The 18,244-nt window shown below is 38.1% G+C and overlaps 1 protein-coding gene across 3 annotated transcripts in view; it reads right to left on the bottom strand.

Annotated features, from left to right (window-relative positions):
- The window catches only part of ARMC2 (armadillo repeat containing 2), a 139,243-nt gene that overhangs the window by 57,817 nt on the left and 63,182 nt on the right, over window positions 1–18,244 (bottom strand). For all 3 annotated transcript variants that reach the window (XM_066247950.1, XM_066247951.1, XM_066247952.1), the window contains one exon: window positions 17,080–17,303. In XM_066247950.1, coding sequence (XP_066104047.1) covers window positions 17,080–17,303 — 224 coding nt within the window. The remainder of the gene's footprint in view (window positions 1–17,079; window positions 17,304–18,244) is intronic.

The following is an 18,244-nucleotide window of genomic DNA, read 5'->3' as shown; positions in this document are numbered from 1 at the left end:
CTTTCTTTTCTCCATTGTGTGTTTTTGGCTCCTTTGTTGAAGATGATTTGCCCATATGTATGTGGTTTTATTTCTGGGCTCTTGATTCTGTTTCATTGGTCTGTGTGTCTATTTTTTCGGCCAACACCATGCAGTTTTGATTATCATAGCTCTGTAGTATAATTTGAAGTCAAGTATTGTAATGACTCTGGCTTCATTCATTTTCTCAGGAGTGTTTTGGCTATTTGGGGTTTTTATGGTTCTATAGAAGCCTGGTAATTTTTTGTTTCATTTCTTTAAAATATGACATTGGAATTTTGGTGGGAATTGCATTAAATTTGTATATTGTTTTGGGTAAATATGGCCATTTTAACTCTATTTATTCTTCCTATCCAAGAACATAGGATATTTTCCCATTTCATTATGTCTTTTTTTGATTTCCCTTAATAATGCTTTGTAGTTTTCCATATATCAATCCTTTACATTCTTTGTTATGTTTATTCCTAGGTATTTTATTTTTTGCTGCAACTGTAAAAGGAATTATTTTTTAAGTTCATTTTCTGAAGCTTCATTGTTGGTGTATATGAAAGCAACAGACTTGTGTATATTAATTTTGTATCCTGCAACCTTACTGTATTGGTTTATTGTTTCTAATATGCTTTCTTTGGAGTCTTTAGGGTTTTCTATATACAGGATCATGTCATCTGCAAAAAGTGAAACTTTTATTTCTTCTTTTCCGAAATGAATGCCTTTTATTTCTTTTTCTTCTTTGATGGCTCTGGCTAAAACTTCCAGCCCTATGTTAAATAGGAATGGAGAGAGTGAGTATTCCAGTCTTGTTTCTGATTTTAAAGGAAACGCTTTCAGTTTTTCACCATTTAGTATGATATTAGCTGATGTTTTGTCATATATGGCTTTTATTATGTTATTAGGTATTTCCCTTCTATACTCATTTTATTCAGTGTTTTAAACATAAAGAGATATTGTATCTTATCGAATACCTTCTTTGCATCTATTGATAGGATCATATTATTTTTGTTCTTTGTTTTGTCAATATGGTGTATTACATTAATCGATTTATGTACATTGAGCCATCCTGCTCCTGAGATGAATCCCACTTGATTGTGCTGTATTATTTTTTTAATGTGCTATATTCGATTTGCTTGTATTCTGTTTAGGATTTTTGCATCCATATTCATTAACCCTTTGAGTAGTACAAACATTCATGTATATCCTTGTGCCTCCTGACCATCCAGAGTACGACTGTACAAAAATTTTTATTTTAAAAATGTGTAAGGCAACATTAAAAAAAGGCAAATGTATGTTGTTCTTGTTTCCATAACTTGGTTATCAAACCAACATGATTTTAAGTTAATAAAACTGTAACTGGAACTAATTTCATTTTTTGAATATAAAACCTCACTCCCAGGGGTCAGTGAGCATGAAAAAAAACCTCACTACTCAAAGGGTTAAAAATATTGGTCTGTAGTTTTATTTTTTGTATTGTCCTTGCCAGGTTTTGGTATTAGGGTTATGTTGGCCCTATAAAATGTGTTCAGAAGTATTGCTCTTCTTCAACTTTTAGGAAGACTTTGAGGAGGATAGGAACCAAATTTTCTATGAATGTTTGGTAGAATTCACTAGAGTAGCTGTCTGGTCCTGGACTTTTATTTTTGGGGAGGTTTTTTATAGTTGTTTCTTTTTTCTCTCTGTTCATGGGTCTATTTAGGCTTTCCACTTCTTCATGACTCAGTCTAGGAAGATTGTATAGTTCTAGGAATTTATCCATTTCTTCTAGATTGTTGAATTTGGTGGCATATAGTTCTTCATAGTATTCTATAATGATCCTTTATATATCTATAATATCTGTGGTAATTTCTTTAATTTCGGATTTTGTGTATATGAGTCCTTTCTCTTTTATCCCTAGTGAGTTTGGCCAAGGATTTGTCCATTTTTTTGATCTTTTCAAGAATCAGCTCTTTGTTGTATTGATTTTTCTATAGCTTTTTGTTCTCTATTTCATTTATTTCTGCTCTAATTTTTATTACTTCCTTTCTTCTGCTGATTTTGGGTTGCCTTTGTTCTTCTCTTTTTAGTTCCTTAAAATGTGATGTTAAGTTGTTTACTTGAGATCTCTCTTTTTTCTTGGTATATGCCTGTAATGATATAAAATTCTCTACTATTACGGCTTTTGCTGCACCCCAGAAATTTTGATATGTCATATTGACATTTTCGTTTGTATATATCTTTTGATCTCTGCTTTTATTTCTTCTTTGACCCAGACATATTTTAAAAGTATGTTGTTTAATTTCCACATTTTTATGGGTTTCTTTACTTATTTTTTGCAGTTGAATTCTAATTTCAAAGCCTTATGGTCAGAGAACATACTGGGTATAATTTCAATCTTCCTGAATTTGTTGATGATGGTTTTGTGGCCCAACATATGGTTTATTCTTGAGAATGTTCCATGTACAGAAAAGTGTATACTCTGAAGTTCTGGGGTAAAATGTCTATTATGTCCATTTGGTCTAGTGTATTGTTTAAGGCTGATATTTCTTTATTGTTTTTCTGTTTGGATGAATAATCTAGAACCTTCAATGGTTTGTTGAGATCTCCAAGTATGATTGTGTTTTTGTCTGCTTCTATTTTTAGATCTGTTAATAATGTCTTATATATTTTGGTGCTTCCTGGTTTGGTGCATATTTATTAAGAGGTGTTATGTCTTCTTGATACAATGTCCCCTTTACCATCATGAGACGGTCATTGTCTCTGGTTACCTCTGTCATCTTGAAATCATCATTGTCAGATATGAGTATGGCCATATCTTCTTTACTTTGGGTATTATTTGCTTGGAAAATCGTTTTCCAACCTTTCACTTTGAATCTACTTTTGTCCTTGCAGCTTGGATGTGTCTCTTGAAGGCAGCATATACTTGGGTTTTGCTTTTTGATCCAATCTGCTACTCTGTGTCTCTTTATTGGTGAGTCCAATCCATTTACATTTAGGGTAATTATTGACACTTGAAGATTTTCTATAGCCATTTAATATATTGCTTTCTGATAGCTCTGTGTCTCGTTTGGTTCTTCTCCTTCATTCCCCTGTCAATTATTTTTGTTTGGTAGTATTCTGTACCTCTTTCCCCTGTTTCTTCTTTTTCTAAGCTGTGTGTTTCAGTAGTGGCATTTTCATAGGTGGCTGCCATTAGGTTATTAAAAGAAAAATTGTCATATTTACAAGAGTCCATTATCTTATGAGTGCTTCTGCACTCCATCCTCCTTTGTTACTGCTGATCTTTACCCTCCCCCTTTTATGTTATTGTTGTCACAGATTATCCTTGTTTTTATTGTGATCTTGTTGGAGCTTATACATGTAGTTTTGTTTTGCTTTGTTCTTTGTTTCTGGTCAAATAACCCCCGTAAGCATTTCCTGCAGTGGGGTTTTCTGGTGATAAATTCCCTCAGCTTCTCTATATCTATAAATATTTTTATTTCTCTTCCATATTTGAAGGATAGCTTTGATGGATATATACTGCTCACAAAAATTAGGGGATATTCCATTGCTTAATATTCATTTTGAAATATCCTCTAATTTTTTAAGCAATATAGTATTCTTGGCTGATAATTCCTCTCTTTCAGTACTTTAAATGTTTGGGTCCACTCTCTTATGGTTTGTATAGTTTCTGCTGAGAAATCTGAAATTCATGGGCCCTCCTTGATATGTTGTATTCATTTTTTCCCTAGCTGCCTTGAGGATTCTTCCTTTGTCATTGATTTGTGATAATTTCATTATGATGTGCCTTGGAGTATGTCTGTTTGAGTAGAGGTGACTTGGTGTTCTGTTTGTTTCTTGGATTCAAAGCCCAAACTCTTTCCATAGACTTGTGAAGTCCTCATCAATTACTTGCTTGAGTAGGCTCTCCATTCCCTTGCTTCTTCTTCTGATATACCCATTATTCTTATATTGCTCTTTCTGATGGAGTCAGACAATTCTTGTAGGGTTCTCCCATTTTTTTTTTTTAATTTGTGAGTCTCACTCATCTCTCTGTAGTATCTTTAGTTGTCTGTCTTCGATATCACTGCTTCTCTCCTCTATCTGGCCTGTTATTTTTAGCTAAGCTTGCTACCTCACTTTTCAGTTCATGTATTGATTTATTCACCTCTGTGTATATTTTTTAATAGTTTCAACCTCCTTGATGAAGTACTCTTTTTGTTCATTTATTTATTTTTTGAGTTCATTAAATTGCCTATCAGTGTTTTCTTGTATCTCCTTCTGTATTTTTAGGACTCAAATTTTGAATTCTCTGTCATTTAACTCCAAGGTTTTCATGTAATTAAGATTTTTTGACCAGGTGGTGGCGCAGTGGATAGAGCAGCGGTTCTTAACCTGTGGGTCGCGACCCCCGGCAGGGGTCGAATGACCAAAACACAGGGGTCACCTAAAGCCATCGGAAAATACATATTTATTATACATTTTTAAATAAAATATGTATTTCTGATGGCTTTAGGCGACCCCTGTGTTTTGGTCGTTCGACCCCCACTGGGGTTGCGACCCACAGGTTGAGAACCGTTGGAATAGAGCATCAGACTGGGATGCAGAGGACCCAGGTTCAAGACCCCGAGGTCGCCAGCTTAAGCGTGGGCTCATCTGGTTTGAGCAAAAGCTCACCAGCTTGGACCCAAGGTTGCTGGCTCAAGCAAGGGGTTTCTCAGTCTGCTGTAGCCCCACGGTCAAGGCACATATGAGAAAACAATCAATGAACAACTAAGGTGTCACAATGAAAAACTAATAATTGATGCTTCTCATCTCTATCCGTTCTTGTCTGTCTGCCCCTATCTATCCCTCTCTCTGACTCTCTCTCTATTTCTGTTAAAAAAAAAAAAAGGAAAAAAAATGCATGTATTCCTGTGTATCCTCATCTTACTTCCTTCTGGGAAAGATTTTTTTTTTCTGGAGATTTTTCATTATCTATCTGAACTACATCTCTGTCTTGTGTATTCATGATATTTGATTTCTTCTTCCTTGATGGCATTTGAGAGTGGTATTGTTAATAATGCCAACAAAAGACAACTAAATATGAAAAAAAATTGAAAAAATACAGTGAAAATTCTAAATATAATAAGTAGAAAAAAAACTACAGAAAGCAAAGAGCAAGAACTGAGAAAAAAAGGGAAAAATGAAATTAACAACAAACAAAACATTAGAAAAATAAGAGTAAAAAATATAATTTGAAGAAAAATAAATTTCATATGAGAAAAAGAGAGAGAAAAGAAGAAAAGGGAAGAGAGTAGAAAGAGTAAAAGAAACTGTATCAAAAATAAAACCCTCACAAAAAATAAGAATAAAAAATATATAAAAAACTAAGGATAATGAAATTCAAATAAGAAAAAGAAAGAAGAAAAATGAAAAGAAAATATGTGAAAAAGAACTTTTTTTCAGTTTTGAGAGGTTACTTTTTACTTTTTCAGTAGGTATAACTGTACTACAAGTTTTGGCTCTATAAAATTCTTGAGCATTGCTGTTATAATGATGTAGGCAGGGTTGCAATCTCATTGGTGGGTGGGACTTGTTAGGCTTTTACAATTTAAGCTTTATAGCTTTGCAGCTTTACAGTTTTGCAGTTTTATGGCTCTAGCAATGGTGATCTCAGGTCTCTGAGTGCTCCTCCTCACATCTCAATAGGCCAGGGGATCAAGTGCTGGGTACCTCTGCCTCTCAGGGAAGAGAATGGCTCCAGAGAGTCAGCTGTGGGGAATCTACCATGGACACTCTTTTTATGAGAGGGGAGGGAGGCAGGACCTGGGAGGCTGACAGGACACACTTTGGTCCTCTCTGACACTGCATAGGGACCGTGGGTAAGCACAGGCTGCACACTGTGAGCTGACTGTGCCTGAGTGCTGTGCGGCTCACATGCCTATTGAGTGAAGTGCCATGTGGGCCAAACTCCATTGGTTAAGTGAGTGCCAACTAAGCAAGCGCTGTAGGCTGTGCATGTGCCCAGCACTGGGGATCACAAGTGGAGCCCAGTGATGTGGGCAGACCATGGGAACCCTGACCATATCCCTGCTCTTGGTTGTGCCCGCCTTAATTCAGCTCCTTCCCCTATGCCCCTCCCTCTCTCTACTTCTCTTGGCTCCAAAACAAAACCCAAACTAAATATGCCTTCCTCATCATATCAGCAAGGAAAGAGAAAAATTCAGTCTTCCAGCTTCTCTCCTTTCCAGAGTCTACTGTGAAAGCATTTTAGTTTCTGCCCCACATTTCAACCCAACCTGCCTTCAGTCCATTGGTGCACGGATCTTTCAGGCATGCCAGCAAGATCACCTGGGGTTCCTTTCCTGCATTATAGTTGTTCAATTTATTGACATTTCAAGAGGAGAGATTAGGAGTATATCTCATGTCACCAATTCTCTCAAAATCATATAAGATTTAAAGGGAGTGTGAACCCCTTGCAACATGACCTGCCTACTCAACCGGTCCATACAAAGTAGCAGAAAATTACAGATGACAAGACACTAATATCAGGGGTCAGAAACCTTTTTGGCTGAGAGAGTCATGAACAGCACATATTTTTAAATGTAATTCTGTGAGAGCCATACAATATGTTGAACACTAAATACAAGTAAATGTGTGCATTTTATGTACGACCAACACTTTTAAAGTACAATAAGTCTCTGAATTCTTTTTAATAACATTGTTATGCTGTTGCTAACCAATGATGAATAAAGTACTTCTTACCATTAATGCGACTTCTGGTGCTGCATGATTTTGCTGATGGCTTTGTAGTCTGGTTGATACGTGGTGAGGTTAAGCTTCATGTGGGTGTTGAGACTTCCATCCGTTAAACGTGATTGTAGGTTGGTCTTAATGTTCTTTATATGTGAGAAGGACTTCTCACATGCATATGTAGAGCCAAACATTGTCAATACAGCAATACTCACATGCTGCAGTGTGTGGTATGTGTCGGGAAGCGCGTTCCAAGTTTTGACAATCAGCTGGTCCACAAGTTGAAGTTTTTTCATTTCTCCCCACTTGTGTTTGCTCGCCAACTCTGCTTGCTGTCATGCAAGTCTTTCCAAATCTTCATTCAGGTGACTTGAACTTATTCACCCACGTGTCTGAGGCCTTCAGGTCAGCAGCTTGTAGCTCAAAATCTCTGATGGAGACACCAGGGATGTAACTCAGGTCGGCGCTGTCCACTGCACACTCATGTGGATGGGTGATGAACTTAAAAAAACGAGTGCACTCACAAAATTCTCCAAAGCACGCTTTGAATGACTGCAGGAGATTAGATGTGAAACCTGCTAGCTGCTGGAGATCAAGATGTTGAGCAGGGTCACTTGCTATGCATGCATCTTTAAACTCTCCCAGGTTTTCAAAGTGTAATAAACTACCTGTTTCAATGTCATCAATGAAGAGTTCCAGCTTGTTTTCAAATACAAACACTGCTTTGTTGAAGGGATAAGACTGTATTTCCAACGCCTTGCATTTTCACATTGAGCTGGTTCACATGTTCAGTCATGTCCATGAGATAGTAGAACTTCAGGAGCCACTCAGTGTTAGCTAACTCAGGATGCTCGACATTTTTCATTTCAAGAAAAGTCCGGATTTCGCTCAGACAAGCCACGAAATGGCTGAGTGCCTTCCCTCTTGACAACCAACACACATTACTGTGCAGAAGCAGACCAGGATAATATTCCCAACTTCATCCAGCAGTGTTTTAAACTGGTGATCATTTAAAGCTCGGGCAACAATAAAGTTGACCACCTGAATGACCAGTGACATCACCTCACCAAGCTGCTCGCCACACACCTGAGCACAAAGCACCTCCTGATGTAGAATGCAGTGAAAACTTAGGATGGGTCTCTTTTCATGTTCATGAAGAAGCGCTACAAATCCTCTGTTTTTCCCTACCATGCACGGAGCACCATCAGTACACACCGAAATGTTTATCCATTGGTAGATTTTTTCTTTAGCGAACTCAGTGAAAGACTTGAATAAATTATCCCCCCTTGTTGTCTCTTTCATAGGCAAAAGAGCAAGACTTTCCTTACGTAGTGTGTCACCGACAGCATACTTTGCAATCACGCTGAACTGGGATAAATGGCTTACGTCTGTTGACTCATCCAAAGCGAGAGAAAAGAATGTTGCTTTCTTTATGTCCTTCACTTGTGTTGCCTCAATTTGATTTGCCATCATGATGGTATGATCGTGAACAGTTCTCGCTGATAGAGGCATGTCTTTTATTCATTTGATTATCTTGTCTTTATCTGAAAAGTTGTCAAAAAGTTCACTGGCAACATCAAGCATGAATGTTTTGGCATACTCCCCATCTGTGAATGGCTTTCCGTTTCTCACAATTGCTAAAGCATCAGCAAAGCTAGCCGAATTCCAGTCATCTTGTTTGGTCCAAACATGGAGTTGCTGCTGACTAGCTTGCACTCTGCACAGTAGCTCTTGACATGCTTTCTTCCTGCTGTCCTCCGCTAGATATTTTGATGCAAATGTATTAAGGTGTGTGTCAAAGTGCCGCTTTATATTTGACCGTTTCATCGATGCAATTTTATCATTGCATATTAGACACATTGCAGAACCTGCTCTCTCCACAAAGGCGAATTCCTCTGTCCATTCCTGCTGAAAAGTACGATACTCATCTTTTTTTCTTTTAGCCATCTTCTTCATCAAAAGGGTTTCTGCAATTAGCTAGCTGACTACTTGATTAAAAGGAGGGAAGTTTACTTCCTGATCTCACAATGACCCATGTACATTACGCATTATCCAATAAAAATTTGCTGTTGTCCCGTAGCTGTGATTGGCCCCAGCCACCCGCAACCATGAACATGAGTGGTAGGTAATGAATGGATTGTAATACAGGAGAATGTTTTATATTTTTAATGTTATTATTTTTTTAATTAAAGTTTTGTCTGTGAGCCAGATGCAGCCATCAAAATAGCCATATCTGGCTCACAAGTCATAGGTTCCCGACTCCTGCTATATAGAGAGAACCCAAAGATTTCACCCAAAAACTACTGGAACTGATAAATGAATTCAGTAAAATAGCAAAATATAAAATAAATCTCTAGAAATCAGTTGCATTTTTATACAATAGAAAACTATCAGAAAGGCAAAGTAAGAAAACAATCCCATTTACAATTGCATCAAAACATAAAATACCTAGAATAAATTTAACCAAGAAGGTAAAAGACTTATACTCAGAAAATTATAAGATACTGAAGAAAGAAAATAAAGAAGATACAAATAAATGGAAGCATATACTGTCTTCATGAAGAGGAAGAATTAACTCTGTTAAAATGTCCTTAATACCCAACGCTATCTATAGATTCAATGCAATTCTTATCAATATGCCAATAAATATATTTTACAAAACTAGAACAAATAATCCAAAAATTTATATAGAATCACAAAAGACTCTAAACAGCCACAGCAATCTTGAGAAAGAAGAACAAAATTGGAAGGTTCATGCCACCTGATATCAAACTATACTATGAGGACAGAGTAATCAGAACAGCATGGTACTGGCATAGAAACATTTAGATCAATGGAACAGAATAGAAAGCCCTGAAATCAACCCATGCCTTTTTGGTCAATTAATATTTGACAATGGAGGTAATAACATACAATGGGGTAAAGGTAGTCTATTCAATAAATAGTGTTGGGAAAATTGAACAGGTGCAAAAGAAAGAAAGAGAGGAAGGAAGGAAGGGAGGGAAGGAAGGAGGGAGGGAGGGAGAAAGAAAGAAAGAAAGAAAAAGAGAGAGAAAGAGAGAAAGAAAGAAAGAAACAAGACCACCAACTTATACCATATGCAAGAATAAACTCAAAATGGATTAAAGAAAATGTAAGACTTGATATCATAAAAGTCCTAGAAGAAAACATAGGCAGCAAAATCTCAAACATTTCTCTTAGTAATATATTTTTTAATATATCTTGTTGGGCAAGGGAAACAAAAACAAATGGGACTATATCAAACTAAAAAGATTTTGCACAGCAAAAGAAGCCATAACAAAATAAAAAGACAACTCACTGAACTGGAGAACAAATTTGCCAATTATATATCTGATAAGGATGTAATGTCCAGATTTTATAAAGAACTTCTACAACTTAACACTAAAGAAACAATGAAATTTAAAAAATGGCAAAGGACCAGAATAGGCACTTCTTCAAAGAGGACATACACCAATAGACATATGAAAAGATGCTCAATGTCACTAATCATGTGATAAATACAAATTAAACCACAATGAGATACCACCTCACACCTGTCAGAATGGCTTTCAACAATAAATCCACAAAAGACAAGTGTTGGTGAGGATGTGGAGGAAAGAGAAAACTGATGCACAGTTGGTGGGAATGCAGATTGGTGCAGCCATTGTGGAAAACAGTAAAAAGGCTCCTCAAAAAATTTAAATTGAAACTGCCTCATGATCCAGCAATTTCACTTCTGGGTATAAATCTGAAGAAACCCAAAACATGAATTCGAAAGAACATATGCACACCTGTGTTCACTGCAATGTTATTTACAATAGCCAAGCTCTGGAAGTAACCTAAGTGCTCACCAATAAATAGATCAGTGGATAAAGAAGATGTGGTACATATATACAATGGAATATTACTTGGCCATAAAAAGAATGAAACTTTACCATTTGTGACAGCATGATTAGACCTAGAAGATATTATGCTAACTGAAATAAGTTAATCAGAGAAAGACAAATATGTGATTTCACGTATATGTGGAATCTAAAAAACAATATAAATGAGCAAACAAAACAGTTACAGACTAACAGATATAAAGAACAGACTGATGATGGTTGCCAGCGGGAAGGGGAGTTGGGGGCCTGGGTGAACAGGGTGAAGGGATTGAGAACTACAGATTGGTAGTTACAAAGCAGTTACAGCCTACGAAATACAGCCAGTAATACTGTAATAATTGTACATGCCAGGCGGGTACTGGTAATATCAGGGAGGACACTTTACAAAGTATATGATTGTCTAACCATTATGCTTCATATCTGAGACTGATACAAAATAATACTAAATATAAACTATAATTGAAAGAAGTTTTTAAAAATTAAAAAAACAAAAGCAGCAGAATTCCTCCTCCCCTGCATGCCCTCCACAACATTTGCCAAAGCTGACCAATCCTTGCTTTTGAAACCTCTACTCTCTCATATATCATCATCCTTTCTTAATTTTCTGGTCACTTCTTTATTCTTTCTTATTCCACAAATTTGTCCATTTCACAGAATCTGTCCCCATCCCTTCTCTATTCTCTTCCTATACCCTCCCCTTAAGTAATTTCATTGTCTTTGTTGACTTCAACTATCACCTCCATGTTGATGACCCTAAATCTGGTCTTTTTGGCTTTACTTTCTCTGTTAAGGATCAGTTCATATTTCAAATGGACTACTGGTCAGTCCCACTTGGCTGTTCTGGTACATTAAAGTTTTGCTTTAAGACTAATTGCATTATTTCCTTCTCTTCTCTCACCAAATCAGTTCCTTGTATAACTCTAATTTTTAACAATAGTATTATCACTTTCTAAAATATCCAGGCTCAAAATGTCTGAGTCTTCCTTCTTTGTTCAATTCACTTTTCTTGTCCCCAGACTCATGCCAAAGTGAAAGAACAGAACAGGGATTGACAAAGGGTGAGAAGACCGACCTTTCTGATACGTTTCCGTCTACAGAATGGAAGATTGTGACCCCAGAGATGTACTGAGCAAGGACTGGAACGATTTAGGTGTGAACGGCCCTCCAGGGAGAAGCCCGCAGGCTTAGACACCAGAGAGAGAAACAGGTGTGAGGGGAGGAAAAGCAAACCATATATCCGGGTGCTACAGAACAGTTTTAACTTCAAAATGTTGCATCTGGGAAGGGAAAGAATATATTTCTTTAAGGACTGAACTCCAAATCAAATGGGCCAGGCTGTAAAAAACAAATAAACAAACAAACAAAAAAACAATTGAAAATATAAAGGAGTAATAAAAAATATAGAAATTCAAGTCAATCTTGGTGGTTTTTAAAATTTTTATTGATTGATTTGAGAGAAAAGAGAAAGAGAGAGAAGAATTGATTTTGTTGTTCCATTTAGTTGTACATTCATTACTTCTTGTATGTACCCTGACTGGGGATCGAACCCACAACTTTGGTGTATCAGGATGATGCTCTAATCAACTGAGCTACCTGGCCAGGGGAATCAACATGAGGTATTTTTTTTTCTGAAGCTGGAAACGGGGAGAGACAGTCAGACAGACTCCCGCATGCACCCGACCGGGATCCACCCGGCACGCCCACCAGGGGCGATGCTCTGCCCACCAGGGGGCGATGCTCTGCCCCTCCGGGGCGTCGCTCTGCCGTGACCAGAGCCACTCTAGCGCCTGGGGCAGAGGCCACAGAGCCATCCCCAGCGCCCAGGCCATCTTTGCTCCAATGGAGCCTTGGCTGCGGGAGGGGAAGAGAGAGACAGAGAGGAAGGAGGCGGGGGGGGGGGGGGGAGGGTGGAAAAACAAATGGGCGCTCCTCTTATGTGCCCTGGCTGGGAATCGAACCTGGGTCCCCCGCACGCCAGGCCGATGCTCTACCGCTGAGCTAACCAGCCAGGGCCAACATGAGTTTTAATAGTATATTATATACCTATAAATTACCCAACTATAACTGTGAATACCTTGAAATTTTTCTTCAATTACAGTATAGCAACTTTACACATGATGTTCTCAAGAGACAAGAGGACAAACAAGGTGCCAGGGGAATTTGGGGTTGGCTGTGATTATGATGTACATAGAAGACTGTGCTCTACTCCTCAGAAAGGGGGCAGGGTGGAGACTGTCTGATGGAGGTGACTTCAGCAATCTTCCTCAGCTCCAGTGTTACGCCTTCTCACTGTTGGCCTTTACAAGTCAGATATGAACTCTAACACCTCGTGATAATCTTTTCTAGATCAATAAAGACAAATCTCTGTTTCCATGGGTCACCTCCTTGAGTCATGCAATTCACTACTGGAGCTTAGGGGGCCTTGCTTTTTACCTGGCCTGTGTTTCTTCTCTTTTTTGAGCGAGCTCTCCTAAAATTTTGGAATTTTTTGAAAATGCACTGTTTAATTTTCACTCTTAATATTTTACAGACACACTCATGTCTCCAGTTTTGCCAGACTGGAAGCATTAATGCTTCTACTTGGGTCGTAGTTGGTGGCCCCTCAGTTCCTCTGAGCACCAGCAATTACCATTTCAACTGCCTCAAAATGCTATCAGGTATCTGACAGGCAGAACTGAATGCAGCACTGAACATGTGGAAATATCATGGTTTGGTAGAAGAATATGGCATTAGAATCTAGACAAAAGCATCCCCAAAAGGTGAGCCTCTCCGGCAGCCGTCTTGTCCTCATTATCTTACTCAGCACCCAGAACACCTGGCACAGAGCAGCCACTCCACAAACACTTGTGTATCAATGTCTTTTGATGTGAGCCACACAGGGATAACATATATGTATGTGGATATATAAGAAAAAACACAAAGAAAACCTTCAAAATCACCACACTTCAGTATTTCCCCCCCTAAGCAACATCAGCCAATATGCTGTGGAGAGACTTTTTTTCACACCATTCTTTGATCTCATTCCTTTAGCTCCATTAAAATCGGTCTAAAATCTAATAACTACAGCAATGTCTCTTAATTGGGGCTTCTAAGTGTGAGATCTTAACTCTCTAACCTGTCTACAGCACTGACACATCCTTCTTCCATCACCGTTCAGCTTTTGGTTTTTTATCACTTGAGAATCTTGGGCACATTCATCTTTCTGCCACTCTGATCTCATTTTCTCCTCCCCAGAAGCCGACCTCCAGTTTCCCCCTGTTGCTCAAAATCCACACTCTGCCGCCTGGTATTCGAGACCCAGCACCGCAGCCTCTGAATCTCATCTGAATGTCTCCCACACAGAACCCTTCAGACAGAAGCACGGGTTTCACTTTCTCCTGCTGGCTGGATGAGCATGTGGGGTGCGGGTTGTGCTCCAGGGAGATGACTCAGGACATGTAAGCAGCAGACCTTAGCAGGTACAGAGGAAGGCTTGGGGAACGATCAGTGCTTGGGGAGTGCTGGTGAGCGGTGAGGAGGAATTTACTATAGTGCCTGCCCCACAACATCCTAGGGGGTACATGGGTGCCAGGAAAGGAAAGGGACATCTGACCTAGTGAGTCTGTTTGCAGTGAATGATGCTGAGGTGAGAGAAAAAGGAAAGAAAAGAGAAACACGGGGAGAAAAACACTGCACTTACATACCAAAGGTCCTGTTCTTGACTTGATATATTTTTGGTCACAATAACACCCAATGCTCCTACATATCAACTGATTATATTTTATATTATATAGCAGTATATTTTATTACATATAAATAAATAAAAGTATAAATTGATATATTTATATACATATACATTATAAATATATAATTTTATATATAAAAATATAGGTTGGAAAGAGCTTTTTATTTTTTTTATTTTTTGTATTTTTCTGAAGCTGGAAACGGGGAGAGACAGTCAGACAGACTCCCGCATGCGCCCAACCGGGATCCACCCCGGCACGCCCACCAGGGGCGAAGCTCTGCCCACCAAGGGGCGATGCTCTGCCCCTCCGGGGCGTCGCTCTGCCGCGACCAGAGCCACTCTAGCGCCTGGGGCAGAGGCCAAGGAGCCATCCCCAGCGCCTGGGTCATCTTTGCTCCAGTGGAGCCTTGGCTGCGGGAGGGGAAGAGAGAGACAGAGAGGAAGGAGGGGGTGGGGGTGGAGAAGCAAATGGGCGCTTCTCCTATGTGCCCTGGGCGGGAATCGAACCCGGGTCCCCCGCAAGGAAAGAGCTTTTTAAAACCAGGCTATCTATCTGTCTATCTATCCATCCATCCACAGATCTTTCTCTCTCTCTTTCTCTCTCTCTCTCTCTATATATATATACACACACATACATATAGACATATAGTTTATTTTATATATATGGCTTTAGATATATAGTTTACTATATAGCTATATACAAATACATATATATATAGAGAGAGTCTGGTTTTAAAAAGCTCTTCTCAATGCATTTAAATATATAGATATTTTTATTTCATTATATAAATATAATTTATCTTTTACAATTTATTTTTTTCTTAAGTAAGAAGTGGGGAGGTAGAGAGACAGACTCCTGCATGTGTCCCTACTGGGATCTACCTGGAAAGCTCCCAACAGGGCAATGCTCTACCTATCTGGGGCTATTGCTCTGTTGCTTGGCAACCGAGCTATTTTAGAGCCTGAGGTGAGGTTATGGAGCCATCCTCAGTGCCTGGGGCCAACTTGTTCCAACTGAGCCATGGCTATAGGAGAAAAAGAGAGAGATAGTGAGAAGGGAGAGCGGGAGAGGAGGAGAAGCAGATGGCCCTTCTCCTGTGTGCCCTGGCTGGGAATCAAACCCGGGACATCCAGATGCCGGGCCGATGCTCTACTACTGAGCCAACCAGCCAGGGCATATTTTAAAATTTATAACTTACAATTTTATTTTATAATTTATTTGATTATACACACACACATACATAAATGGATTGTAAAGAGCTTTTTAAAACTAGAGAAGAATGTCAGAAGCTATTGCATAAAAACTAAGAACAAGGTAACTATCTCAACAGGAGAAGGGTTGATTATCTGAAGCATAGCCTAATCACAGAATATCATGCTGCCATTAAAAAGAATAAAATGAGTCTATAGAGTTGACTCAAGGGGGTTTCACTACTGTTAAATGAGAGGAGAGAAATGCACTCCCACATTATTTTGGAAAAGCTATGAGTGTACTAAAAGATCCTGAGATGTCAGTGTGAACAGACCTGGCTCACTGGGAAGACCACAAGGAGAAACAAGGAGGGAAAATAATAATGAGAAACAAGCAAAAACAACTAAAAATCACAGATTCTATGATAAAAAGCAAGAATTATATAAAATTGTATATATGTAAGCATATATATGCATAAAAATGCTTGCAAGAATGGTTACTAAAATGTTGGAGGTGTGTTATCTCAGAAAGAAAAATAAAAGCTTTTTCTTATACTCTTCCTTATACGTTTTTGCATAATAAAAATATAATTATATAACCAAAATAACGATTTATCAAGGGAAAATTTGAATGACTCAATAACACTGGCAGCATGAAAATGATGTTTCTGAGTCTTTCTAGCCCAAAGATGGCATATCCAATAGAATTTTAAATTATTCATGACCAAAACAGGTTTCCACAATTTTTTTCAAAATGGAGATGGGTCACAAGGCCAAGATTAATAATCATCATAAACACTTTAAGCACCTTTATACCAGGGCTTAAATCTAATTTTTACCACTTTCCCAAAATCTTCAAGTGCTCTGAGTGCTTAATCAATCCTCATTAATTGACAAGCACATTTCAAATCTCGTGAATTATTACATTGAAGAGGCTATTATTTGACCTACAAATGCTATTAAAGAGTAAAGTCTCATCTAAATAAGAACATGAGAGCTGAAGCAGTTCCAATGAAAATAATTTAACTAGGAAATTTAATCTGCCACAAAAGTAGTAATAAAACTCTAACTCATAACACATTTTTTTCTTCCTGCCCTGGTTGTAGTAAATGTATTCAGTTTTGTTACCTTCGTTCCTGTTGTCTCAGGCCTGCATGTCACCTACAACCCCCTCAACAACTGTTCATTCAACAGCATTAACTTTCTGTTTTTTATTGTAGATATAAGAAGCATGACATTTACTACCCACCAACATGAACAATCTCCATATCATTATAATTCTGATGAGAACGCGCGATTGTTTTGCAGAGAGGAGCTGCATTTCCATGCTTCCAGGCCCCCCTTCTCTGCTAGGAGGGGAAAATTTGTCTGCAAGCTGCGTGGACAGCTGCTCTGCGAAAAGCCATGAAATTGCCTTTCCAGGGGAAATGGGCACACACAAGGAGGAGGTGGGGCAGTGACTGCTGCCCCTGGCCCCCAACCTCCCCATCACCTCTTACATTCACCTAACAGGTAACCACGACCATGTACCATGAAAACTAATTTTACACATCTCAGCTTTTCAAGTAAAATACTTACTTGGACTAACAAGTGGCCTAAATTAGGCAAACATGTACTACATTTCTTGGTGGTCTCATATACTTGCTTTATCAAATTCATCAATATTTCCACAGCACCTTTGCTGATCATTTCATTGAGAAATCCTGGATTACCAGAAATGAATTTGATAGCCCCCATACAGTATAAAAAGGCTTCCGTGTTAGTTTGTAGATCTTTGCTTCTCAGGACCTCCAATAATGTTTCTGTCAAAAAGACAGATTATTACAAATGTATGTATGATTATAATAGCTGTAGAGAGATATATTAAAGTGTTTGTATGTGAACATCAAACACAATCTGTAGAATGTTAGTCAGAACCTAGTCGTTTCTTGTTATGGAATACTGATTGGTATAAAGAGGAAAACCTACTTTTAGCTAAATCTTCTTAATAGTTAATGACAGGCAGTAAAAGGATGGGATTATAATATATAAATAAGAAAGTGTTCTTTAAATGTCATCCCTTGCCTCCTATTAATATTTATCAACCTTATTTCTGGTTACTAACATTTTGCATTATTATAGAATAATTATTAAAGCAATTTAAGGGTCACATTTCAACAAATCATTAAGAATAAACCAGTTGCTGCATGAATGGGAAATTAATCAAGATAGAACCTTTAAAAAAATCTCGATCAGTATAGAAAGAAAATTTTAAAATATTACTCCCACCCTTTCGCAAAACACCTTAAGAACAACTGCCGCCAAACATGCAATTATTAGGATTTTGGAGTAATCCAAGCAACTCTAATAAGGGAAATCATGTCTATATCACAATTTATTTCATTAATATCAATGTGAACATTTGTCAGAATCTTTCTTTGTTTTTAGTATACAATCTCAAGAGCTGACTCAGTGTTTGACACTTTTTTCAGTACTGGCTTGTCCCTGTTTGCTGGGGTGAAAAACAGATGAGACTATTTATCCTATGTTGTAAAATGAGGACACAAAGTATTTTCCATGCTGCCTTTCTTGAGATCAGCAATGCTATTTCATAAAAGACCTCTATTGAGTGTAGAAAAGAAAGGTGATAACATAAATGATTTTTGGCAAACTTACTTTCTCTAAAACAAAAAGACTTTTAGCAGAACTTACTTTTTCTGAAAGTAAGTTACTCCCTATTGGCCTTGAGGCTGGTTTCCCAGAC

This window comes from Saccopteryx bilineata, chromosome 12 (assembly GCF_036850765.1).
Source record: "Saccopteryx bilineata isolate mSacBil1 chromosome 12, mSacBil1_pri_phased_curated, whole genome shotgun sequence".
In the NCBI taxonomy this organism is placed as follows: Eukaryota; Metazoa; Chordata; class Mammalia; order Chiroptera; family Emballonuridae; genus Saccopteryx; species Saccopteryx bilineata.
Note: the sequence above shows the minus strand (reverse complement) of the source record. Positions and strands in the feature narration are given on the sequence as shown.